General features: G+C 39.4%; 3 protein-coding genes across 7 annotated transcripts; 1 reads left to right on the forward strand and 2 right to left on the reverse strand.

Annotated features, from left to right (window-relative positions):
• Positions 1-620: 620 nt before the first annotated feature.
• zc3h12b (zinc finger CCCH-type containing 12B) lies at positions 621-16,837 on the reverse strand. Of its 5 annotated transcripts, none has more exons than XM_039660025.2 (6): positions 15,919-16,837; positions 9,116-10,005; positions 7,975-8,114; positions 7,335-7,569; positions 6,222-6,343; positions 621-6,027 (listed from the first exon to the last, which is right to left on the reverse strand). In XM_039660025.2, exons 1-6 carry the CDS (start codon positions 16,108-16,110, stop codon positions 4,547-4,549), a joined length of 3,060 nt encoding a protein of 1,019 aa, XP_039515959.2. In that variant the 5' UTR covers positions 16,111-16,837; the 3' UTR covers positions 621-4,546. The 5 variants fall into 5 exon arrangements, with proteins under 5 accessions (XP_039515959.2, XP_039515960.2, XP_039515962.2 ...); XM_039660026.2 differs by having other exon boundaries at positions 6,237-6,343; positions 15,919-16,836; XM_039660028.2 differs by lacking the exon at positions 15,919-16,837 and adding an exon at positions 10,981-11,183.
• Positions 16,838-17,676: 839 nt separating this feature from the next.
• On the forward strand, positions 17,677-21,859 carry zc4h2 (zinc finger, C4H2 domain containing). The gene is made up of 5 exons (XM_039659783.2): positions 17,677-17,874; positions 18,485-18,656; positions 19,563-19,735; positions 20,282-20,444; positions 21,572-21,859. Exons 1-5 carry the CDS (start codon positions 17,822-17,824, stop codon positions 21,683-21,685), a joined length of 675 nt encoding a protein of 224 aa, XP_039515717.1. The 5' UTR covers positions 17,677-17,821; the 3' UTR covers positions 21,686-21,859.
• A 3,062-nt stretch (positions 21,860-24,921) lies between these two features.
• Positions 24,922-27,002, reverse strand: shisa2a (shisa family member 2a). Its single transcript, XM_039659856.2, has 2 exons — positions 26,467-27,002; positions 24,922-25,764 (listed from the first exon to the last, which is right to left on the reverse strand). The coding sequence occupies exons 1-2, from the start codon at positions 26,753-26,755 to the stop codon at positions 25,241-25,243; spliced, it is 813 nt and encodes a 270-aa protein (XP_039515790.2). The 5' UTR covers positions 26,756-27,002; the 3' UTR covers positions 24,922-25,240.
• Positions 27,003-27,997: the final 995 nt, after the last annotated feature.

The following is a 27,997-nucleotide window of genomic DNA, read 5'->3' on the forward strand; positions in this document are numbered from 1 at the left end:
AGAAAATATGAAGAAATTAAATACTTTTTATTCAGCAAGGATGCAGTTAATTGATCAAAAGTGACAGAAAGTTTACAGGCCATTTCCAAAAAGTATTAAGCAGCACAATGGAGTAATGCTTTTGCGTTAGATCACATTACTTTTGATGTATTTTCCATTAAATAAAGGTAGCCTCTGTGAGGATATGTTCAAAAAATGTAATTGAAAGTTGTTTGTTGGAGAACTGGGGCATTTTCTGTTTTTATTGTCAATATAATGAACTAAAAGGTGGTTATTTTGCCAAGACTCCAATGTAAACTTGAGAGGAACTGACTTCAAAAATCGATGAAAGGTCAAACGGATTAAAAAAATAACCTAAAAAGTGGCTCAGAAAAGGTTTTTCTGAGAAAAGCTAGCATCATTTGTTTGACACTTGGTTTGATATTTTGTATCTGCAATACACTTCTAAAATTGGAATGTGGATCTAGGTGTGGATTGATTTTTTTTTTCTTATGTCTGTTTTTCTAACTCAATAATAGTGTCTAACTGTGGTGTTTTGCAATATCACTGTCTACCGTTGTCAGTATTTCTTCATTCTAAAGTCAAACACACAACCAATAGGAAGACAGGCATGATAACAATTAACCAAATAGAGTCTGACTTTATTGAGAGGAACAAACACCTTTTGTCATTGAGACTTACATTTTGTTTGAGTACACAGACCCAAAGCGTTATAAAGTTTTCCCACACTACTTCGCTTTCATCTTGTTTTTCATTCTCTTTTTTGGTTCTTGTTTGTTTTTATTGAAAACAAGTTTAAAGCAACATGTTTCAGTCAGTAGAGAGTAAAACATACTATTGTATGTCATCACAGCACGAGACTCAAAAGTGTCAAACCACTCGGTCAACCTGCAAAGGCGCGTAAAACCTACAATACAAGGGGGGAATAAACAGCGAAACTCAAATTTAAGAACACGTTTTCAAGATCATCCACACTACTTCACAAATCGCCGCAATTTTATAAGACCAAACATCAAGTATAATGTCTTTCATAAAGGAGCAGAAATAATAATAATAAATCGGTTAGTTCCTGAGAATCAATCTGTTGGTGAGAGTGTGTGTGAGCGAGTTATAGCTGGTGTAATTCAATATTGAAAACATACATGTAAATGTACAGAATTCAGATCTCCAAACCATCTGTTCTGACAGTTGGAAATGCCCTTTTTTTTTTTTTTTTTCCTTGGGATATATCCATTTGTCCTGTCGGTTCTTCTTGGACATTCTCATCAAACCTAATCATAAAAACTTTAAGTTCGTGCAGTAATATCAGGTTGTCCATTAGAGATTAAGAGCTGAAGGCAAGAAAAAAAAAACTCATCTTCTCATTAGCGCTTCCGCTTATGAGAATAAAAAGACAAGCAAGAAGCGTAATGCTCGGTGCGGTACAGTCAGTGTGTGCTCGACTCTCACAAACCAAAATAGTTCAACTGTAAGGCAGATTACGAGGTGCGCGTGTTCATGTGTTAGTGTGGACATCTTTCAGTAGGAGACTCGGATAAAGCTCATTTCGCTCGTGTGTGTGTGCATGTGGCATCAACTTCAGTTCAAACTCACAAACTCAAACTCACCTATTTGCTAAATTAAAAAATGAAAATAAAAACATTATTGTGCAAATTCCACCCAATTAAAGTTTCATCTTTAACCTGGAATGGCACCTCCATGTCTTCATTGTAGAAGGTAAGCTATGTTACAAGTGAAACTGGTGAATTTACCATAAATTCACACTAGTGCGCACACAATAGTCAACATTTTACATTAGTTATATCAGTACTAATGATAGCATGTGATCAGCTGACTATGGTTGTCAAGGCAACCTATGAGTCTAAGTGTGTATGAGAGACAGATCCTGCTCGAATAAGCTGGTAGAGTGTCTATGTAAATGAAATGCACTAATACTGTGCAAATACAAGAGGTTTGACAATAATTTTCAATATTTACAAAGAGGAAAAATATATTAGGAGCACACTGATTGTGTCAGAATGTCTCTCTCCTAAATCTATAACTTTAACAAAGAGAGAGAAAGAGAGAGTGTAAATGATGATATATAAAGCCACACCCTAAAACTCCTTCAGTCAAACAGAAATGAAGTTCAGCTCCACTGAAGTAAACTATCATTTTCAAAAATAATTCATTGGCATGGAAAAGTGAGGGAGGTAAAAGAGGACAGAGAAAGAAATGAAAAGCAGAGAGATAGAGAGAGAGATCCCTGTCTGTAGTGGTCTGCCCGGCAGGAAATAAGCCTTCTCTATGGGCTACTCGAGTGACACACGGTATCACTGACATTATGGCATTATATTTCTTTATCCTTTTTTTTTTAAACAAAACTAAGCTTTTTTTTCTTTTTTTTTAAATATATATATAGATATATATACTCATATAAGTGATACTGTACAGCTCAGAAATATATATTTTTTTACAATCAAGAAATAGATACAATTTGTATCAACAAGCAAAAGGTCGTTTCTGAACATTTGATGTGTGGTAGCTTGCTGCTCAACTGCATTGGGGTCTGAATCTTGGAGCATAAGCAGCAGACAGCAATGTCTTACGTCTTCATTTAAAAGTTTGCTCTAGAAACACTATTCTTCAGGATTTTTTGCTCCAAGGTTCAGAGAAGGGGAAGAGGAGACCCAACCATAAAAAAATATTATGTCCTATATATATACACACACACACAATTAGGCCTGAAACATACCCGATGTAAATACATCAATGATGCTAATGACGTGGTGACATTAGCGGAATTTTGTGGGCAAAAAAGGTCCATTGAACAACTTGAACCCAATGCGAAAACTGTGCCCTCACAGGAAATCCCTGGATTACTATCGAAATTACTGTATAAATAAATATGTTTCTGGCCAAAAATAATTACATTTAAAAATATTAATTTAGAAAAGCCGCTTAAATAATGGCCTTCTGAAAGAACCTTGGTGAAAAACAAAAACTAAGAGGAAGGTAAACTGTGTGTTCGTATTAGAGAGCGGGTTTTGGGTACAAATCAAAGCAGGGTTGGGTGCGGTCGAGAGGCAGCAACAAACTGTCAGCCAAATGTCAGAAACAACCCAACAACAGCCTGGTGTTCCTTGTGTGTGTCGCACAGGAAGAGACAGGTAGGCAGTGTGTCACACCTTCCCACGAGCAGTAACGGGGCCCCACGGGGCTACACCTGTGCTCATGGAAAAACAAAAAAACAAAAACAAACAAAAAACGAAGGAGCAATTTAAGTCTTTTTGAAAACACCCAGAGCATCTCTGGACTGGTAACATTCGCGCTCTCCTGAAGATATGTTAATTTACAGGGCGGAGCAGAGGGAAAGGGGTGGTCTCTCAGCATCAATCAGGAAATAGATGCTGCACAAGAGCATTTTGCCGAAGAGACTCATTCTCCTCCCCAGTTTGTGAATACTTGAACATAGTTATTGTCTATCAAGTCAAACGTGAACGGCGCTCTCTGTCCAGCATAGTGCTAACATGCTTTCTGGGAGAGATTTACTGAAGCCCATGCTTACCAAATACTCAAACATCTCTCATTAAATCTACAGTACAACGACAACATTAAGGAAATACATGTGGATAACTTCTCCAACTAAATACCTAGTGCTTTCCGATCAGAAAATCTTTTTGGCTCAGTCTTTTAAAATGGCTTAATACACATCTGTGCATGGGCACGAATCGACGTTGCAGGGCACATTTGCAGCCAATTAAAATTAAAACTGCAGCATGGCAGGATCTAAACCTCTTTGTCCCGGTGCTTGCCTTTATAAAACAAATGTGACCTCCACAGCTATTAAGCGCTATTCACATTAACGTGTGTTGAGGTCACTCCGATGTAAGGCCATAAAAGTTCAAAGATTCATGCTTTGAGGGTACGCAAGCGCTCATTCCTCGTTCCGAAATCACACATCAAGTCATCACGCACACCAAATAAAACACCACAGCGTCACGTCATATTTACACGCAAATGCAAGTGAATACACATATACATACACAATACTATTCATATTGTGCAGGATCATTTCTGATCGGTTTTACTAAAGAGATTTCTCTCATGTAATTCCTTTTCATAGGATAAATGTTATCATAACCCACAAAATAACACATTCTCAAGATCTGCCATCGAACTGGCAGGCAGAGTTACTCCTTCAATGTGGATACACTTTCGAGTCACCTCAAGAACATTTTGGCCCATCTCAGGAGCCGAATGGTGGAGAAATCAGGACTTTGCAGAAGACTTTTGTTTTGCTGAGGGATCTCACTTTTCTATGCTAAACTTATCAGGTACAAGATCCAGGCTCCCATATGGCTTAACAGATGACATAACAACCGATGCAGCATCAATGCTATCATGCTAGCCAACCTCCGAACGGATCCGAACCAATCAAAATTACGTATGGGGGGATGGCTGTTTCTTAAGAGCTAAACAACACTTGAGGTGTTCAATTTCTCATCCACTAGGATATCAATATGTCATGTGGTGCTGTTGTTGTCAGCAGCCTCTTGTGATGTGCTTAGTGGCAAGAGCGCAGTTTAGTGACGATGACGGCAGCCAGCTGCTGGGGATCGGTCATGTGAGGGTTCTTCTCCATGACTGAATGGACCACATACGCCGGGAAGATGTTACAGAGGTTTCGGTAGGTTTGAAACTGGTGTTCTGGAATAGGGTGCCGCTCTTGGAGTTCCCCCACTAGCCCACGAGAGGTGGGCTGTGGAGGCGGCACGCTATCCCACGGTGACCTCCAGATCTGCTCCATCTTCTCGGGCATGCTGCGGACCATCACCCTCTCACAACAAGGCATGAGTCCCCCCGTTAAACCATAGCCTCCGTAGCTGTAGGGTTCGTTACTGCAAGGCAAAGGGTCCCAGCTGGCATGCTGCTCTCGACAAAGAGGTGGTCGGCGTTGGCGCAGTGGGTTGCTCTCGTAGAGCCGCGAGTCAGAGATGCTGTCCATGCGAGTCATACCTAAGGATCGACCCTGCTGTGAAGGGTTGGCGGAAGGCAACACATTCTGGGTGAGAGGAGGGTAGTCTCCAGGGCAGCTGGAACGAGCACTAACAACCTGGTGTTGGGAGTGGGGCGCAAGGTGGGCGGAGGATTGCTTACGAGGACACGGTTTGGGTTCATCCGTTCCGTAGCTCTGCACACGCGTCAACGCCTCATGGTGGAAACCGTGAGAAAAGGCTTGAAGGCGTGTTTGTGCCGAAGATTGGTTCGGAGTCTGCGAAGGTGGCCCTTTCATGCTGTCGTCCAGGCTGCCCTCCATTGAGTTCAGGTACATCTCTCCACTGTAGGACGAGAAGGAGTCCGACGAATGGCTTCGGCTGGGTTCTGGGCACATCCCTGGAGCTCTGCCAGGATATCCTCCACCCACCCCTACAGGATCTGACTGCTCAAGACTGCAGAAACTGTCTTGGAGGCTCATGGTGGAAAAGTCACTGAGCATGGAATAGTAGCCGTGGTCGCTTACCACCGAGTCGTACTTCGGAAACGGCTCACCGTAAGCCACAGATGCGCCCTGGCTATTGGTGACTAGGATGGGGGGATATTGGATGCTGCCCGCATGCTCAAGTGAGCTGTGGGTAAAGTGCAGAGACCCTGGAACAGGGCTGCTCGCGGAACGAGTGTTCAGAGCGCCCGCTGCATGACTTTTTGTCAATGGCATAGTTGGAACGCTAAGCGCTGACACTAAGGATGGTACTGAACTGGCCTCGGCCTTCCGCGTTGGACAAAGTCTCTCTTCCTGCTCACACGCAACCGACCGGATACTGGGGTCAGACTGGCGTTTGGGTGCCACTCGCTTTGCCTCTGAGCTATTGTCTCCCTTGGCAGAAGAACCAGAGGTCCCACATTTTGCAAGTGCCCCCTCGCTCATTGTTTTTACAGCGGAGAGTTTGGCGAAGGCTCTGAGCTCGTCTGCAACAGCCCGTAGTGGTTGGTTGGCTCTTTCTGGGTGGTAGTACTTGCACTTATGGCCGTACGTGCACTTCTTACCTGTGATAAAATCAATAGTGGCGGTTGAGCCAAAATTGTTACTTCTGTTTTTTTTAAAACACAGATAGATATAGATATATATCGTTTATTCCATAGCATGACAATAACCTGCATGAAAAATGTATCTAATATATTTATTTATGTTTTTAATATGCTGTAATGTTTTGAAATAAAGACATAAATTAATTCCCTACTTTTGCTGTACTGACCATAAGGACACGGCTGCTTCTTGTGCTCTGGAACCACTGGTCGTTTGCGGAGAAAATTTTCCAGACTGGGTCCATGTCTGCCTAAAGGATCATCAGGAGGCATAAACCTACAAAACAAGCAAACAGACAAAAATAAGCACAACTATGATTTGAATGATTAAAGTCAAATTATTTAATGAAACAATATTGCTAATATTATAAATATGAGGTGGCAACAACATTACTTGACAATATCAGTTCATATATCAATATCGTAACGAATAGAAATAACCTTAAATAATGTATGGTTATCTGCATCTTTCCGTCTCTTATGTATCAGTTACTTTTTAAACTTCTCAGCATGACACCCAAGCGGTTGCCGTGGTAATGAACAACCTGGTTGTTAAAGCGAATGTAAAGTTATAATTCTGTATTTGAGGCAAAATGACTAAATATGCAGCACGAGTTATATATTTCTAACTCCATACAATTAGCCACTGAAACAGCCTATAAAATCTTTTTCAAGGCTGTGCTGGTTGCATTTGAGGTAACGTTATAGGTCATGGAGTTTCTCAGATTTCGCTTGAGACCGGTAAACATTCACTTCGATAGTAGTCATGTCTCCTTCATTGCGTATTTTTGTATTTTGAATATATCCCTCCACTGCATACTGTAATTCCTTGTGCCTCGATCTGGAGGATATCACAGAGGTATTGCTCCGAAAAAGGTTAGCGGGTATACCGTTTTCTGTCATGGGAATCTGTCGTGCTGATCATGTTTGACCATTTGTTTGACGGGCGTAGTACCAATAACTAGGGGGCATGGCTTTTGCAGACGGTCATTTGGGAACAAGCAAATACATAATCTCAACAGGTCTTATCATGGGATCTCACTCCTAATCACTGAAAATCAAACTTAAGCAAATAAATCAGGAAACGAATTCAAGCTTATTTATAAAATAGAACAAGAGATTTGAGAGTTGAAACAAGTGACAGAGCAATAAAAATGAAAGAAGAACAGAGAGAGAGGAACGCCATACGGGTGCGAGGGTGGAAAGCAAAAGACGCAAATGTGAGAGAGAGAAAACCCCGTCACCAAGGTAACTGTGGGCGAGCATACTTGTCATTGACGAAGCTGTACATAAGGAGTCGGTCCTCAATAAATTTCTTCCACTCCGGTTTCTCATTCTGCAGGTCTCTGTAGTTATCATTGGACACGATGATCCCGTCCGAGTCACAGGCCAGCTTGACAATAAAACGGTCATCGTAGCAAACCACTCGCCGGCCTTGAACTCTGCGAGACGGCGTGAAGACGAGGATCTTTTCCTTCTCTAATTTCCGTAGGATCTCCTGATCTGAGGATGAGGGTGACATCACACATCATCACTTCCTGTGACCTCATGCACAGACATACGCAAACTTGAATAAACATCACAGCACAGATGGACGATCTCACTCGACACATGGCATCTCCTCAGAGACATTCATACAGGCAAATAAAAATGTCTCTTGATGGTAACACACACTGAAAAGTTTCACTGTATCTAACAACACACAGTAGGAGTGTTGAATTAAACGTATATTATCTCAATTAATATAAATATATTACATATATTAAACTAGAAAACAAGAAATTAAAGAAATTAAACTAGTGAGCTCAGACTTTTAAACTGTATATCCACACAGACTCGCACTTCTGGGAAGTGTTAACTCGTCATAGGAATATTATTTTCTGCAGGTTCCTTTCACTTCTGTGGTACCTTTAATTGGTGCATCAGGTCTTGACTGTTCTTTCCTCCATGCTGGGACAAAAACTGTGATGTCTTTGTGGCCTTTCTCCAGGAACCAATCAACAGCCAGTTGAATGCCCAGGCATGAGAACACCTCTTTGTTTCCATGGCTACAAAATAATATTACCAACATCAAATTACACGCATGCAGACATACACTGAATTCACTCACTGATTGAACATTCCTTAAAACTGAAAGCATTTCAAAACAGGAACTTCAAGATAATTTCTCCAAAAGACATCCTGCAAAAACATACATTTCAGAAGTAAACAACAATAGTGAGAATCTGGTGACTCTCTAGTTCAGTTTCCCAGGTTGTGAGTGACTAATTCTCTCTTCAAAATGTTAACAGTCCAGTGCCTTAAAGGGATAGTTCACACAAAAATTAAAATTCTGTCATAATTTACTCACCCTCATCTCGTTCCAAACCTGTATGAATTTCTTTCATCTGCAGAACAGAAAAGATGATATTTTGAAGAATGTTGGTAAACTAACCGTTTTGGTTCCAATTGACCTCCATAGTATTTTTTTTTCCAAACAATGGAAGTCAAAGTGGAACCAAAACTGTCTGGTTACTATCATTCTTCAAAATATATATATTTTTTTCATTCCACAGAAGAAAGAAATGCATAAAAGATTGAAATGACATGAGAGTAAGTAAATTATGACAAAATTTACATTTTTGGGTAACTATGCCTTCAAAGTCAACATGAAATCAAAATTGACATCGGATGCCCGATATATCAGTAAAAAATTGGTTATCATGCAATATTAAAGATTTTGTAATTCAATGGTATCGGTCTCAAAATTATATCCATATTTCATATTGTGCATTATAATGTTGTGATGTTTAAATTCACTTATAGCATTTAAAACTGATTTCAGATGCTCTTTTTGTTTTTAATCATTTATTATTTTAATACCAGGCATTAGATAACATCTATTGGTTAGTAGACCAAAAATAATTCGTTATCAGCCAGATTTTTAAAATCGGTACATTCCTAAAATTGACCCATTTACTTTCAAAATTAACGTAAAAGCATACATATGCAGGTGTTGTCAGCAATTAAAGAAATTGTTTGTTTTAGTTTGTTTCTCATTAGAATTTACCTCATGGCAACATTGGATCCATCAATCACAATTGGTCTGAGGTTCTCATACATGTCAGACGAGTCATCTTCCAGTGATGCCTCAGGGCTTACGGCTTCTTTGGCTCCCACCACCCGTGGTGCTAAACTGGCAGTGCCCGCTGCTGCCTGGCTCTCTGGATCTCCTTTATTCCCAAGCCGCACCAGCTCGGCCAATAAATCATTGATTAGCGCGCTGGCTCCCAGTTTACCCAGCACAGACTCCACCTGCTCTCCGGAGTAGCCCAGTTTTAGAGCGAAGTCCATTTTGGATTGGTAATCTCGGTCACTGGTTTGACGTAAGGGCATTTGGGCTGAGACGGTCGGAGCAAGGGCTCTCTGGGAGGGGTCAGTGCGGGTGTCATCCGAGCGTAGCTCCTGCAAGGTGCTGCTCTGGCTGAAGCTGGGGCGGTCCAAACAAGATGAGCGGCACAGCTGCCGGTGAGGTTTGGTCGCTACGAGCGGGTCCCGCCTCCTACCCGTCGGTCCATCTCCTGAGCCCGCGGTGCCGACTCCTCCTCCAGAACTCCCGCTCCGCGACCGCCCCTCTCCTTCGCTCTCCGAACTGGTCCCCTCTTCCCCAGCTTCATCCTCCTCCTCCTCTTCTTCTGGAGAGTCGTGGCCAGCAGCTGCCGGCGAGGGCTGGGGGTTGTGGCAGCCGCGGTGCTCCATCTTCAGGCGCTGCAGCATAGCGCACGCAGCTGTTACCTGCACATGACCTCCCTGAAGCTCCAGTGCATGGTCCCTCACCTGCACCACGGCGCAGCTCTCGTACTCAATAGCTGTGCGTAGGGCATGCAGTCGCCGCTGCAGCCAAAGAGTCAAACGCTCACGGTGTTTATGAACAGGACTTATCAGCGACACAATGTACTCCTGACAAAAAGAGAAAATATTATGTACAGATCATTTGCCATAATTATTCAATATTATTAGAATCTACATTCAAAAATACTTTATGTGGGCCAACTTAATGCCCATTTTAAAAAATGTAGCTACACATCCAAACCATGCTGAGAACTCTTCTTTTTTATACATAAAACATTCATTTATATCTAATTATAATAAAAGACTACAGAGATAGCCTATCATCAGTTATAATCTTAATTATTCACATCATGTTTGCTCTCATTTCTTTCACTGAAAAAAAAAAAATCAAGGGTTCAATCAAACAATACACTGACTATGATTCAAAGGATGCAGTAACACCTTACTTCTCTCACACGTCTCAGCTCACCAAACACTAAATGTTCATTGTTTTATATATAATTACTAAAGCTTGAAATTACAGTGAAATCTAAATTACAGCAGTAACTTTATAGATGGACACGACGTTACAGAAACAATGAACCGTTCCTACATGGCAGACATAGTTTTTTTTGCTTTTTTTTTTTTTTGCCAGTGATTATAAATGTTTAACATATACAGTACAGTTCAATATTTTAATAATAGCCTTTTAATAATAGGTTATATATAATTTTAATAAACCGCTAACTTACTTGTAATCACAATCAGCAAGGGTGCGTTAAGTTATTTATAATGGTTCCAATTGAAAAAAACGCTGCTCTTCAAACTTCCCGTTCATTTAAGAAAAAGAAAACTGATTCTGAACAAAACATTAGAAAGATTTCTTACGGATCATGAGCCCAAATTGTACGTCGGTTGTTTCTTTCTTCTCTCAATCAGAAGCAGCTTTTCTAAATAACGTTTCACTATGCGTTCACAATACTCGACACATGCGCATTAGAAAGAGGCATCCTTTTTTAGTGTCCGCGATATTCCTCTGCAAATCTTATGAGCGATAAAATGTCTTTGTGCTCGTTTAAACTAGAATTTGGGGGTATCACTTACACCGGCTCTCGTCAACGCGGGAGTCTATTGTTGTTGCCGTCCTCAGTCGTTTCTGTTGTTCTTATTCTGTCTCCCCCGTTTCATTCCCGACTATGAAACAACGGACCGGGCCAGTGTTGCCACCTTGTGGGCAAATTCGGCGTTCAAGCCATGCCGTAATTACCGTAATTACTAGAGGAAAGGTGACGAACGACAACCCGTGACATTCTACTGGGACCTACCCTGTCCTGTTGTTCACGTTCTCGGAATTAAACGGTTCTATCACACTATCCAAAAATTAATATACAGCGGCCACGTGGTACAAGTCGGAGCCCCCAGATAATGCCGAATTTACTAGAGTAAAGTGAACACTTTTTATAGATCGGTATCTGGTAATTACGGTTATTCGGATATGGACCTATGATATGGACGCATTCAAACTAATTTGTGTAACAAAAAAAAATCAAGGCGCATGTGCGAGCTGCATACACTGCATGCGCGAAGAAAGGCTGATACATCGCGTGCAGTGTACGCATACACCCTAGAAGGGCTTTACAATCATTTAAATGCTATGGACCATCAATCCTGTGAGGGACCACATCCTAAAATGTAAAAAAATTCCAATTTATACACGGAAAAAAATGAATAATATAAATCTAAAATTAACTTATATATTTAGAATAGTGTTAAATCGCAATTGGGGGGGAAAGGTCAGAATTATGAGATATAAATGCAATTGTGAGTTATAAAGTTAGAATTACAAGATATAAACTCACAACTGCAAATTATAAAGTCCGAATTGTGTGATATAAAATCACAATACTGAGAAAAGGTCTCATTAAGAATTATGGGATTAAAAAAAATCGCAATTATCTTTTAAATCGTTTTATCCCGTGGCAGAAACAAGCTTCCATACAAATAAGCTTTACATAAAGCCTTTTTAATGATTCTTCTTGTAAAATCTAACACAAATAGTTGGCTCTGAGCTTCTTCTGTTTGTATAAAGCTAACTCATTATTTTATCTTTATTTAAGTCAGCCAAATTGTAAAGGTGAGCATATTCATAGAAGACAATCGCAATGACGCACGTGCCCTTGTGTCACAAGCTGCTCCAAATTATGTGCTGTGAGTCATGGAATATATATATGGATATAGATATGTTAGGCTGATGGGGGGTTGCTTAAATGCTTGGACTTTTAGGTATTGCGTGTAAACAATTTCAATAAGACAAAAAGAAAAGTTCCTTTGGGTGTGGTGGTGTGTGGCTATGGCTGAACTTCCTTGAGGGGAAATGACACTTTAACTAAGTTTCAGAAAACCATTCCCTTTTCTTTCAGCAGATTCCTGCACGTTCGCCTTAATTATCTGCCGTTTCCAAAAACTTATTTAACTACAGTACATTTTTGACCAGCAAATGTTGCTAATTCTATCCAGTTCTATCACGGTTGATACGCATCATCTAATATGTGTGTGAGTTAAAGTGAGTGAGAATATGTGAATCTGCGTATGCATGTGTGTGCATCCCTGTTTGTTTTTGTGTGGGGTGAGAGGGATGTGTGTATGTGTAGGTTGAGAGTGTGTGCGTGTGCATGTGCGTGTAGAGAGAAAACCGATAGCACCATCCAGCTACGAGAGGCTCCTCTGCGCTCATGACACCGGTTGCTTAGCAACGCAGCCCTGTCATCAGCTAACTGCTTTTTAGCAGTCACGACTAACACAACGCAGTGTTCTCTGGGAAAGCCTGGAACACACACACACCAACACGCAGTGCACATATTACATTTACACCGCTCGAAGAAACCATACACTCCTTCACGGGCAAAGCCGAAATGCACGCATAAAGCACACACATGCATGCTTCACTAATAAACACCTACGCGCAGAACTGGAGCTCTCCAAGCACATGCGACAGAGAGAGGGAGTGAGAATGAGAGCGTTTGTTTGCATTTGAGATGAATAATATCACTTTAAACTGACAGCGTATACAATCTTCCCCCTCTCTCTCTCTCTGCAGATGTGCCGTACTGAAGAATTTCCTCCCCAGCGTGACATAGCTGCTGTTCTGAGTCGTGACGCTGACTCCAGCAGCATGTTCCCCTGGGCACTGAACCGCATCATCTGCGCTCGCAAGCCACGGGCCCAGTTCTGAGATCAGCTCCACCACAGCAGACTGAGAAGCTGTTCTGAGATCAGTCAAATAGCCTGCAGTAAACCGGAAAGATTTTTAATAATCACTATAGCTTGAACAGAGAGTTGCATGTTATGGTATTATAACTGGACAGGACAGTAGAGAACTCACCCTTACACAGTAGATACACATTTTTGTTAACATCTTCATACTTTCCACTGTTCTGAATCTTAAAACAAATATTCTGAGATGTTTAGTGGTCAATATGATTTTATAATAATATTAAACATATCAATACTTATTATCAAAAATGTTACGAATGTATACATTCATATAATAAAAATTAAATATAAAAATATATTTCTAATATATTTAAATATGAATAATCACTATTGGTATTATTACTAGTACTAATATTAATTATTATTGTTAGAATTATTCATCATCAAGATGTTCAGATGCATTCATATAATAAAAAAATAATATTAAATATAAATAATTATTATTAATATTATTACTACTACTAATAATAATAATAGATTATAAATAATTATTTTTAACATCTGATAATGATAATAATATTATTAATTAATAAATAATAATAATAATACTGTTATTAATTATGCTGTTAATAATATTCATTATAAAGATGTTATAATGCATTTATAGAAGAAGAAATAAAACATTAAAATGTATAACAAATACATTTCAATCTATTCAAACAAAAATATCAACTAAATCATAAACAACAAAATTTACATTATTATATGAATCTGTACTGTTAAAACATCATATGTTTTGTATGTATCAAATTCTGCAGATCATCTGCATCATGCAGTCAGTGTTTGCACAGTCAACCACAGCAGACTGAGAAACTGTTCTGAGATCAGTGAAATAACCCAAAGAAAACCTGATTAATTCTGGTATAGAGGTAAGTGGCTAAAACCATACATATTAACACAAAGTTTTAAATAAAAAAGGGAAAAAAAAATATCAGCTGCTCATTCACCATGCCATGTTCATTATGATGTGTCTGACGTAATTAAACTTCCGCTTTCTCTGTAAATTACCTGGCCAGCTTAAAGAACTGATTGGGAAACTGCTGCTGAGTGGGAGGGAGAGGACTGTGCATGATGCACATGAAAACGCAAGGAAGAAAGGAGGAGAAAGCTGAAATTTTCCTCCTTAGATGAAAAGGTACAGTAGAAGCCTGCAACTCAGTAAGAAAGGGACAGAGACCCGAGATTGGAAACAATTAGCCTTTTGCAAAGGTAAGACTTCATTTAAAACATAAAAGAGCCGGTGAACAAATACAGGAATTCTCCGTACTCTTTCACGCCAAACACTTGACTGACTGCAGAGGGAAACTGCAGCATAGTGAGCCAGAATGGCCATCTCATGAACAAACAAGTGGCCCATCATGTGGGGGCAGCGTTTAGTGAGCCGCACGAGTGGACCACCGAATTTCATTTTTTGTAAACATACAGCTCATAACTCATGTCCTAAAAATCACACAATACTCTATGACTCAAACAGTCGGCAGCAAAACAACACAAGTGTATTCAGCAGACGCACCACAAACAAGCCGGACAACAGAATGCATCCTCCTCTTAAAAGTCTCCTTCCTTCTCCTTTTCTTCCCTCGCTCTTCCCCTTTCATTTCTGCCTTGTTTTGCTTCTCTTTTTCCCTTCTCTTCTCCTCACCTCCTCCACAACACAGGCGTACAATCAGCAAGGCCACCATGCACTCGAGTGCAGACACACAGTTTTATGCTGGTTTGTCTCATAGCAACAAGTGGAGTCTCTATGCTGGAGCTCATGGCTAGATGAAGCTCATGTAAGGCCCACGGTGCAGCTCTGAGCTCAGGCACTCAGTCTAAAGACAGTAGGTGGCAGCATCTTATGGTGCAATTTTGACAAAATAGTCAGCAGGAGGTGAAAGCATGCACTCACTCACACAGAGATGCACAGACAGGAGGCTTCCTCTTACCTGAAGCGGCATTCTTTACTTTTTAATGCTTTAGGTGTATGCAAAAATGCAAATGCAGCAGCAATAGACCAATGCTGTGACATTGACATGTATGCACAATGCCAAATAAGTGTGTGTGTGTGGACTCACTGCCTTGACTCTGTTTGGCCCAAGCAAGGACACCTAATTTCGCATGAGCAGCATCCTTCAAGTGTAATGCCTCATGCTTATAAAGAGCAGAAAAAAGTTTATTATTGAATACCTGCCTGTAAATGGATAAATACACCTTTTTAGGGATCCCTAAGAGTACACGTTTGGCTATTCTTGCAAAGGCCAAATGTTTAGCCTATAAAATGTCAAGTGTCAAAGATCTACTCGTGGATTTTTGAAGTGCACACACTATTTGAGCAGCTCATAGGCCTACGTTATGTTTTGCTTCGGCTCTAGTAATGTCAACAGGTTTGTGTGAGAATCAGGCTTAAAGACAAAAGTAATAAATATGATTATATTAATATGTTTTTTTAAAAGTATTCTGTCTATGATAGGTCCTCATCTGTAGGCTATAGCTTGAAAAGTCAACGAGTGCATGTTTGCGCGCCGCCTGTCAAAGTGAACTCAGTAAATCTCTGTAAAACGTGAGTCGTGAGCATCAGGTCTGGTCGTGATTTAAAGATCATTTCGCCCCCACCTGAAACATTTACAATTAGTGAAATTTACTTATTCATGTAAGCAACCAACAAAGTTCATCATTTGCCCATGAAAGTAAAAACAGACCCGAAAATGTTATGAGCTTGAATGGCGATGTCGGTCGTGCTCGCGCGGCTCTCCTGCGACACACAGGCACTCTCACACACATACTTACTTTAGCTTTAGTGCAGTCTTCTTCCTTGCCGTCCTCTATGTTTACGATGATACTGGAGCCGGCGTTGGGGGTGTTGCAGCTGGACTCCGCGGTGCTGCAGCTCACTCTGACCCGGAAAACCCGCTGGATGTGCGGGATGCAGCGCTGGAGCGCAGGGCCTGCACTGGCGGGCGCGGCGAGCTCCAAAACCATTTATCAGACGGATAAATAAGCGATCACGACGCGCTCCGGAAAACTGACAGTGGCACGCATTCGCCCTGCGTCCTGCTTCATGGGTGGAGCAGCAGGGGAAAGAAAGAAAGTCACGGGAGGATGCAAGTTTGTCTACGGCCGAGCATAACGGCAAACGTACGGGACGCGCTACATAAGCATCTATCATCCATCTCCATCCCTCCTTCTCCTCTCGCCCTCCCTTCCTCACTTCCCTCCCTCCCTACAGCGGCCCCGACTGCACCCACCGCCTGCGCTTCGGCAACACGTCGGACGCCCCCTGTCGCTGCGCTCGGACGGGCAAAGCCGCAGAAGTGTGTGTTATTGCTGCTGCCTCCGTTGAAGCACGTGGGTGGACGGGACTCCGGTAATGCAGCAACCGAGGGTTAAAAATATATCCTACACGTTGAGCGCCGAAGGCGCTGTCCGATATGACCGTCAGACACCCAAGTTTATTGTTCAGGTTGATACAATATTCAGCTGTTGTTGTTGTTGTTGTTGTTGTTTTTAAATCCGTTATAATTAAGTATCAGTAGAATGCTGGACAGAAGAGCGGCACGAATGCTTTTAAACTGTTTAACTACAATTCTCAGTAGCTATATGAGATAACGTCGATTTTTTTTAAATGTCGCTATTCAGTTGTAAATGTTTGTTTAGCGATGAATTTCCCTTATAATAATTTACCTTTCAAGCCCGCCTGTCTTACATTTTTCGGTTGTCTGTTTTGAATCAGAATTGCGATGCCAGATTCGCGAAAAGAATCATTCTGAGTCGATTCTTTTTGATGATTTACCTTTGTGAATTGCTCAATCGCGGTTCCCGATTCTTGTTCGAGGGTTCAGTCGCGAACTGAATCATTTGGTTCCTCGAAAACAGTTGGATTAAATAACCAAGTAAGTTGATTTGCCTACAAGCAATCGAAACCAAACTGTAAATCCATCCTATCGTTTGCCAATTATAATAAGGTTTATGAGTTCAAACTTGAAGCGCGCAGCATGTGTAAAGAATTGACCATCAAAGCACATTAAAGTATCAAAAAATAACCCCTGCGTTGCCACTCTTTTTGGACATGTATCATTCTATCAAATACATCGGAATACCACAACGGAACATGAATGGAAAAATAATATATACACATATAGTGAATTGTCACGTGAATGTACACTCAGACACATTTGGCAATATAAATGTTTTTCTGTATTAGTTGATGTGTTTTTGTGTGTTTGTTTGTTTGTTTGTTTGTTTGTTTTCTAATAAACATCTACTAAATCACATTACAGTAAACTTTCATGTTTAAGGCTTTTAAGAATATGAACTTGAAGTGGCTTAAAATGTAACAGGTTACATTTGTCCCTACCTGCTGTCTCTAAATGTAGTTGGTATCTTGGTTACATTTTAGGCTACATTTTTTAATAGCTTGCCCAACATTTCAAATAAGATTAAGAACATATCTGAAATTGAATTATATCATAAACGTCTAATAAACGCTTGTGTTTTATTCAGACTGGTTTTATTTAACAACACACTCTCCCTTTAAACCCCGCCCAGGATTGTGGGAAATGTAGTCAGCGCCGTGTTGATGTTGTCCACAGCTGGTTAGCATTTCTATTGTCTTTCTTATGAGAGGGATATCCGCTACAATCGTTGCTTCTTTTCGTATTCACACGAAATTCTTACAATTTCATAGTCCACCATGGCGGATGAGCAAGAGATAATGTGCAAGCTAGAAAACATCAAAGAAATAAGGTAAGAAAAGCTGAAATTGATCCTAAAGCAGATTCGCTAGCCTGTGTTCAACATCTGGCCAATTCCGTCAGGATCACGAAAAACAGCGTATTTTCCCTGAATCGTTGCATTTAATAAGCAATCCATGAATCTTCATATAACGTTATTATATCTAAAACTATTTAATAAAATTCCCCTTTGACATCTTCTTTGTGTCGGTCATGATGCTAAAGCAAAGCAAACCGCGTAAACCATAAAAACACGCAGCTTTGCACTAAATCTGAAAACATCTCGCACTAATTCTGCATCAACTAAGTCTCTGATCACGCCGTTGTTTTAGCGTGGATGAGAGTTTGAAAAGCATCCTGTTGTGGTTAGACACGAAACTGCAGAGCAAACGGTTCATTTCCTGCAAAACGACTCCTAATCATTAATAAAAGTCAAACACACTTGATTGTCTGTTCACACACGAAGTCTAACACATTTTGTGATCGGGTCACTGAAACCACATAGGCTAGTAGATGTCTTATTCGTTTAAAACCACATGCACCAGATCAGACGTCTTTGCATTGCATTGCCATATTCTGTCAAGCACTGGCTACATGTTTAGTGTGTTTGTGTGGTTTTGCAGGAACAAGACCATTCAGATGGAGAAGATCAAGTCTAGACTGAGGAGTGAGTTTGATGCTCTTGAGTCAGAGGAGAAGCACCTGAGAGAGTACAAACAGGAAATGGATCTTCTGCTGCAGGAGAAAATGGCTCATGTAGAGGAACTGCGTCTCATACATGCTGATATCAATGTGGTAAACAATGAAAAATTATTGTTTTTTTTATTGCACTATTTATCATGTTTGTAGTGCACTCGATAAAGTAAATATATATCTAGTGCCTCTACACTTACTATGACATAGGGATAGTTGACCCGAAATTTACCATTATCATTTACTCACCCTCAAATCATTGCAAACCTTTATAAATTTCTCTCTTATCCTGAACACACAAGAAGATATTTGAAGAATATGGGTAACTAAATAGTTGATGGGCCCTAATGAGTTCTATAGTTTGGGGAAAATACTGACATACATTTTGAGGGTAAGTAAATGATGAAAGAATTTTCATTTTTGGGTGAACTATCTCTTTAATGTGCTTATAGAAAGGCATGCAAAAGAATAATATATTACAATTTACACTAGTGTTCAAAGGTTTGGGTCTGTACATTTTAAATTCTTAAAAGAACTTAAACATGGATGCATTCAATTAATCAATAGTGACAGAAACATTTATAATATTACATAAGATTTCTATTTTAAATAAATGCAAGTATGTTTGAACTTTCTTATATATTTAAAGAATCCTGAAATGCACATATTAAGTAAGCAGCACAAATGTTTTCAACTTCGATAACATTACTCAAGTACCAAATCAGAGTATTGATGATTCATGTGTTATAATGATTTTCATGTGTTATAATGAAGCCTGGAGTAATGGCTGTTGAAAATTCCGCTTTGCCTTCACAGGAACTAATCAAATTTGAAAATAAATTAAAATAGAAAAGTTATTTTTACTGTTTACTGTATTTTACTCCACAAGCTAAATATTTCTGCAGTATCCAGGATCTGACCCAGTAGCCTCGGTGTGACCAGATCAGATTCCTAACCATTAGTTTCCCAATATTCTGATTGATGGAGTGGCTATATTTCTTTTTCCAGATGGAAAACACTATCAAACAGTCTGAAAGTGACTTGAACAAACTGCTGGAGTCAACCAGACGTCTCCATGATGAATATAAGCCCCTGAAAGAACATGTGGACGCCCTGAGGATGACCCTCGGCCTACAGAGACTCCCTGACCTGAGTCAAGAAGAGGAAAAGCTCTCACTGGAGTTAGTAACACTGTTCCTTTGTGTGTGTGTGTGTGTGTGTGTGTGTGTGTGTGTGTGTGTGTGACTGAGGGAACTCCTAAAAATGAGTCATTGCTGTGTAGGAGTGTGTATTTGCAAACAGAGTAATTCTTAGACAGAGAGTGTGTGGTGTGTTAAAGGAACACGCCGACTTTTTTGGACTTTAGCTTTTTCCATACATAGTTCATACATACCTTTTTCATCTCCGTGCGTGCTGTTACTCTATCTGACGCACCCGCCGCTAGCCTAGCTTAGCACAAAGACTGGATATAAATGGCTCCAGCTAGCATACTAATTCCAATAAGTGACAAAATAACGCAAAAAAAATCCTATAAACAGTGTAATAACAGACCAGGTAATAACATGATGTTTCATAGAATTCCAACTAAAAACAAATCCTGATTAATAATTATCTCAGAACACGAATAAAGACTTATTAATTTAGGAGATGAAAAAAGTCGGCATGTTCCTTTAAGGAAGACTAAAATTCTTACTGTTTGTTTACGTCCTCTCTTCCTCTCCTTTCAGTTACTTTGAAAAGCAAAAGGCTGAGTGGCAGACTGAACCTCAGGAACCTCCTATCCCAGAATCCCTAGCAGCGGCGGCGGCTGCAGCCCAGCAGCTTCAAGCTGCGCGGAAACAAGACGCCAGGCAGACAGCGACGTTCCGCCAGCAGCCGCCACCTATGAAGGTACTTTTTGACATTAGTGCATCACTACCTGTGTACACACACTCAAATATCAGCAATCACATGTGGAAAAATATGTTTAGCTGATTTGACAGTGTCTACACATTACTTGCAAAAGAGATGATATATTAGCTTTAGTTGTGTGCTTGCATTCTAAATTGAATGTTTTGAGGTAGATGGTCCAAGTATGAGCCGGTTCTTTTTAGTTTGTCTGTCAAATAGATTCCTAAAATGCTAAGGTCCAGTTGTTCAAAAGATTGGATTTCAGCTTTTGGGTTGGATCAAATCTTGAAAATGGGTTGTAGATTGGATAAGATCACAAAATCTAATCTTGGTTTTGATCTGGATCAAATTGTTAGTTTGTGTTTTTCAAAACTTTTTGGTAAGATCAGGAAACCTTTAATCCAAAAAATCAGGATTACCCTGATCCCAGCAGAAGGGTGGATTTCAGGAACGAAAATTTAATAAAACGTTGAAACTGGTCAAAAAATTAACTTTTATATAATGTAATTGAATGAAACTCTAAAGGGGCATGGAGATGGGAGGAGAAATTAATGCTTTAGCATTCTCTCGCAAATGTTTTGTGTTCCCTCGTGGAACTTTGCATTCACGTTCAAAGCTTGAGTTCTTGAATCCCAAGATTTGCAAGAGAATGCTAAAGCATTAAAATATGTAATTTTCCTTTAGTGCCTAAGGGTTTTATTGTTTAGAGGAAATTGAAAACGGAAGGGGATGTTTGTTTATGTTGTTTTCTGTGTTGTGGTCTTCATGGGTCACATGATCCTTCAAAAATTGTGCTCAAGAAACATTTATTATTATTATCAATATTAAAAGCAGTTGTGCTGCTTAATATTTTTGTGGAAGCCGTGATGTATTTTATGTCAGGATTATTTGATGAAAAGAAAGTTTATTTGAAATAGAAATCCTTAAGAAATGTTTTTACTGTCACTTTTGATTAAGTGAATGTATCCTTGCTGGTTAAAAAATGTAATCTTACTGACCCCAAACTTTTGAAATGTTAGTGTTTCTTCTTCTTATTGTGGAAACCCATTATAAACTGCTAAATCGAACACATACAGTATGTATGGAGTCCAAGAGATGATATTGATTTCATTTTTGTCTGTTTCCAGGCTTGTCTATCCTGCCACCAACAAATCCATCGGAATGCACCAATCTGTCCTCTCTGCAAAGCCAAAAGTCGCTCACGCAACCCTAAAAAACCTAAGAGAAAACCAGATGAGTGACACACATGGCTCCAAACAACCCCTAAGAAAACCTGATTTACACATAAACGCACTCACTTACGCTCTCATGCATGCACGACATACACACTGACAGTTACTATGAAGCCACACACACACACACACACCATTGTCCTGAAGGAACAGACCATCTGCAGTCTGATAACTTGACCCCTCATAGTGATCCTGTATTTCATCTGTCTTTCTGCTTCAGTGTATGTGAGATCTCAGTTTTTCCATTTCATTTTATATTAGTGAAACCTTGATATTGTATTTGTACTGTGTCTGTATTTAGTTTGTAGTGGAAATGGATGCTGGTTTAGAAATGTACTATTCCGTGTGGGGTTTAAGTCTAATCCGTAGTTCAAACTAATGGTGGCTTTAGTCAATAGAGCCATTTGTACAGTATTCATTTAATGCTTAAACTGATCTTTTTAATCATTTTAATTCATTATTAATGGTATGATTTCACATGTTTTTCAATGTTTTTTCTTGGTAAGTGCAAATTGTTTTTCTTGTATTATGTAACCATGGACTGTCTCAGACCATGTCAGTGTTCTAGAATGTCTTATGGACCGTTCACACATGACGTAGATGGAGAGCATTGGAATGGAACAGAGCGAGTTTTTAACTTTAAAGGTGCAGTGATCGATTTTTGAGAAACGCTGTTAAAAAATTTAAATCACCAATACTAACATGCCCCCACCAAAAGGATCACACCCCTATCTTGATAGCTCCGCCCCCCTCCGGTCCGATCCACTTTCAACAGCGTATCTCAGAAAAATCGCTTACTGCACCTTTAAGTATCTTTAAAAAGTGGTGCTAATGGCATTAAATGCTAAAATAACTAGACGATGGTACAACAGGCATTAAAACAAAGACTTAAAAAGGTTAAAAAGTTACTGACAAAAAAATAATATTAACGCAGAATGAACCCAAGAACATGTCCTGTGTGAACGGCCCCTTAGAAGTAGAATAATAATGGAACACAAATTGAATGGGAGTTCTAAAGCCCAAGTTCTTGTAAAACCATCATTCAATTTGAGCAAATGAGCTGTGTTACTTTGTGTTCTGGAATTTGTCCGAAAGGGGCATTAAGAATTCGTTAGATCGTTTAGCATTGAATCATTGCGTTTTTTTAATAATTAAAACGTGTGAAACTAATAAACTGTGGACGTCTTGTCATGATGTTAAATTAATATAATACAATTCATTTCAGTTGATTATGTCATCTGATTGATTTATTATTTCATTATTATCATTATTTTTCTCCCTTTGTGTCACTCTGTGGTTGGCTTGATGTTTCTGGAATTTGACCTTTCACCCATGACCCCTAACAATGCCAGAATCATTCTTTTTTTGGCTAATGTCTTTACCAGTAGAGTTCTGCATTCTTTTTGCACTCCACTCTTGATCCTGAGTGGGGCGATATTTACATTTAAGGAAGGATTTGTGGCGTGCTGCTGATTTCCACAGAAATTTCAACAATATTTAAGTTTAAATGCGCGCACACACACAAACATAAAGGACTTCGTATCATTGTACTAACGAGGACTACAGTGGTTCTCAACCAAGTGGCATCAGCCAACTTAAACCTAAGTTTAAAAAAAAAGTTTAAATCAAGTTAAAACAGAAATTAAAGTCATAAATGGGAATCCAAATTTCCTTTTCTCCTCAATTATCATATAAAAAAAATTGTATCCTATGGATTCACAAAATGAATTGTGTTTAATTACTTTTACATATTTTATAGTTTCTGTAAATAAAAAAAAGTTGAAAACAAGCAGAGTTGTCATAAATACAACAGTTATGCCAGAGGAAATATCTTAAAATATTATCTTGGACAATGGGTTCTCAAAAACGAAAATTATTGGAAAAATTGGAAATTATGATACAAAGAAAATCAAAACCTTTTGATTTGCAAAAAAGTGTCATTTGTATTTAACCATTAATATTTTGGTGTGGAATAAGTCCAGACTCTTACCTATATTATGTGGAATAAGTCCAGACAGCTATATTACATATACTTTATTATTAATATTTTTATTTACATTAATACGTTTTTGACCAAGCAAGATCGAACTAAAACAGTAAATATCAGCAGCTTTGTGTGTTTAACTGTTCTCCTTAGCATCAAAGTAAAAAAAAAAACTGTGTTTTGAGTGAGCAAAAGCAGATTGGTTGTAACTTGTATTTACATTTGTGTGTACCTGAGCAGATTTATTTGGCTGCATGGCTGTATTTATTCATGTGTCTTTATCTTCTGGTGTTTCACAGGACATGTTTTACATCATAACAGGATTTGGCCTGAAACTCAGTAGGTTCATCTGCAGCTCGTTAGTGAACTCATACGCATCTGCTTAAACTCCAGCTGGGCCATCCAGAGCCTAATCTCACTCACACACCCCTCTTTACCTGTGCTAATCCCACTCTCAGGGGCGTGAGGAGATCTGCATCTTTTGTCCTCTCCCCTCCTGCCGTTTCCACACACAAACGCATAAAAACCATTCGCATTCGCACAAAACCTGCTCAGCCACACACACAAGCAGCTGGAACGGCTGGAGAGCTTTACATTCACAAAGTACTGTAAAGAAAAACCCAAAGATCTTTGCAGAACAAAGAGCCACTTACTTTTCAGATAGCTAGAAGATTTTTAGAACTTGAGTTTAAGGAAAAGATTGTACTTCACTTCAGTAAATTAAACCAATTCTGATGGAGTCTTCCATGAGTTTTATGAGAATTAAATCATTTCACATTACTTAATATCCTACATTCTTGAAAATAAAGGTTGTAAAACAGGGTTTTGCAGTGATGCCATAGAAGAAGCATTTTTCAGTGAAAGAACCTTATCATGAAGAACGTTTTCCTTTTCCCACTATTTCTAACCTTTTGTGGAATATAAGTTTCCATAAAAGTTAATATTCTTCATTGAACCATATATGCTAATAAAGAACTTTTATTTTTAAGGTGTAGTTTCACGCACATCTTGAAATGAAGAGTTCAGATGCAAAAGCCTCTAAATGCCATTTGAAATGTTCTTCTTTAATGATGATTTTTATCAAACTTGTATATTTAAGTTCAGTAATTTCACTTAAATAACAATTTATAGGTAATTATCATTGCCATTTAAGTGAAATTACTGAACTTAAATATACAAGTTTTATAAAAATCATCATTAAAGAAGAACATTTCAAATGGCATTTACAGGCTTTTGCATCTGAACTCTTCAAATATTCATCTCAGTAAAAATGAGGAGTCAAACAAATTGCCTATGAAAATAAATGTATTCTCTAATCTGTTATAAATAACAACACAATCAGTGATTGCTGAGCAAACAATCAAGTGTTCATGCAAATATACACTCCTATGAGAAGCATTAATACATCATACCAACCATGACCAACATGATGTCAGTCATGATTGTGTATGTGGGTACAGAAAATGTCTGTGGAAGCCATCCAATACAGCGAAAACAACATATTCCCGAGACATTCTTAGTCTTTTTTGTAGCGTAGCCCCACTGAGATTTACAGTCCAATTGTAGCTTTATAAACATCATCAGATAGTGACAGTTGGATAGATGGGCTCTGTGTGCATGGGGGCCTGAGGAAAAGGCTGCCCGGGGGCCTGAGGAAAAGGCTGCCCGTGCACCTGCCCAAATGCTGAACGGCCATCTAGGAAAGCTGGGGCCATCAGCATGGTGCGCTCTGGGGGAAGAGCATAATTCATGTAGGGTTGATAGAACTGTGGCGCCCCCTGGGGGACTGGAGGAACATACTGCTGCGACTGCGAATTTGGAAATGTGTTTCCCATCGGCCCGTAGAGGTTAACGCTGAGTTCAGATGGTGGTGGAGGGCGAGTGTTTGTCATGGAGGAGCCTGAGGTGGACGTGCGGGATGGGGTGGAGCTGTCCACTGAGGGTCCAGACTCCAGCAGGCTGGTCTGAGCAGCGGATGGCCCTGTTGGTCGATCACTCGCTTTGGGTTTCACACACTTGCAGCAACAGATTGACACAACCGCACCGACCAGAACGAACGACAGGAACGCACTCACCACAATCACAAAGGGGAGATATGTTGGAACTAGAGAGGAAGCGAGAAAAGGGAATTAAACATGAGGATCATAAAAAGAAGCATGTCAGGGATAATACAATTAAATAAATAATACAATTTAAATAAAATTCTACAACATTTCTGAAGAAGGTCTTGGTATTTTAATACGCTTAGAAAAAGATAACAAGTTAAAAATGTCCCCAGATAACAACTCCAGGGGGTAAATATTCCCCTAAATAAAAAGATAATTTATGAATATCTATTCATATACAACAGCATTCAAGGGATTGTATAATTTTAGATTATTTTGCTGCAGAGCAAAAGGGAATAGCCAATAATAAATGTATTCCGTAAAATGATTCAAAGCAAACGTTTACTTCCTTAAATAACTTGAATGAACGCTTGTATGAATAGAAATTCATAATTTAGATTTTTATTAAGGACAACATTTTACCCCCTGGAGTTGATGTCTGACTGGGGTTTTTTTGTGTGTGTCCCCTGGAGTTGACATCTGGGGAATAATTTGCTTTAAATGAATAATACTTAAATGTAAAAAAAAACGTAGGCTACTTTCACTAAAGGATTTACCTAAACTAGGCCTACTACAGGGGTTAGGTTAGTTATTGCCCAGTTATTGTAGCCTAATTCCTGTAATACAGTAAGCTACATGGGTAGGACTTTGTTTTAAAGTGTTAACAACATGTTGAATTAAACAAGTATATAAATACTCACCGCTTTCTGCCATCTTTCTCATGTCACCCGTGTTCTCCGATTCGGAGCCAGTATCGCAGGTGCTCTGGTCGAGGCGCGCCTCCGCGTATGTGCAGCAGTACCTGAGCACGCATGTCCCGCAGCAGTAGCGCGCGTCCTCGCCGTCGAAGCGCTCCGGACACTGGAATCCCCGGTGCCAAGAGTTGAAGGAATCCGTCCAGCCGTGACAGTATTCCCCCGATAACCCGTAAGACAACGGAAGAGCGATTGATATGAACAGAAAGAGCGCGCAGGGTACGAATGAAGTCATGATAGCGTTTGTTTAGTTCCAGAAGTCGGTTTAAATGTGAAGTTGCTACGAAGATCCCGCAAGCCAGTATAATCGAGAGACTGTCTGCAGGCGTCATTTATGTGTTTGCTGGACCCCCATCCCCCTGCAAACACACACACACACACACACACATTAGCAGCCCCTCCTGCTCCCATCAGCTCCTCGTTATCGGTCATCTGCATTTAAATTTAGGCAGGGTTTAGTGATTGGCAGGGTTTATTTGCATGTTTGCGCTGCTAATTACTCTGAGATATGACAAGTGGTGATGAACTCACTCTAAATTACACCATCATCTCCCTGGGTCACAAATCAAAACTTTAATCGGATCAAAATCCGTTTTAAAGTGAGAGTAGGCTAACTGAGGACTGGGCTTTACGACATAACACCCACAAAATGTAATCAGTCTAAAATTTACACTTTAAAATAGAGATTTTTCACACAAACCTAAATATGAACAGTAGGCTTATGTTAGATAGCTATATAACTTAAATAACATGCATGTCTGGAGACGATGGAGCCTTGTATGTTGGGGGTAAAGGTTACAGACTGTGCTTGTCTGTCTCTGTTTACTTTATCTGAGACAGGGAGGTCAATTCACTATCAATGCACATCTAAACACACACACACACACACACACACACGCATGAAACTATGAAACTCTTTAGTGCTCAAGTCTCAAGAAACAAGTAGGCCTACCGGTGTTTATTGTACAAAATATATCAAACTACCTGAATAAAAAGTGGTGTTTTATTATTTTATTACTGAGCTGCAACATTCTATTATTAACATGAGGCAGATTATAGGAAAATGTGAGTTTTTTAATAAAAAAAACTTTTTTAAAGTGCCATTTTTTGTGGCTTTGGCCAATATTTCACTACATAAAACAAAATCATTAGACAGCAATCTGCAAGTCAGCAAAATGCAATCTGGGTCATATTTAACAATTGTGCTTACTACATTTTTTTTTTTATTGCTGTCCACACCATATATTGTGGGTCACCCCTCTTAAAAAACCCTAAACCTCTAAAAAGACAGTTCTTTCACTCTATAAATTATTGCTTTGACTGTTTTATTCTACCAACATATATTCTCAGAATATCTGTGCACATCTATGTCTTCATTGTTTATTTCCTATGTTAAAACCGATTTTACCTTAATTCATTTACATCTTTGACTGTATACAAAAAACAACAACATCGTCATTCACATAAAATCTCTGTT

This window comes from Pimephales promelas, chromosome 4, assembly GCF_988280905.1.
Source record: "Pimephales promelas chromosome 4, fPimPro1.hap1.1, whole genome shotgun sequence".
NCBI lineage: Eukaryota > Metazoa > Chordata > Actinopteri > Cypriniformes > Leuciscidae > Pimephales > Pimephales promelas.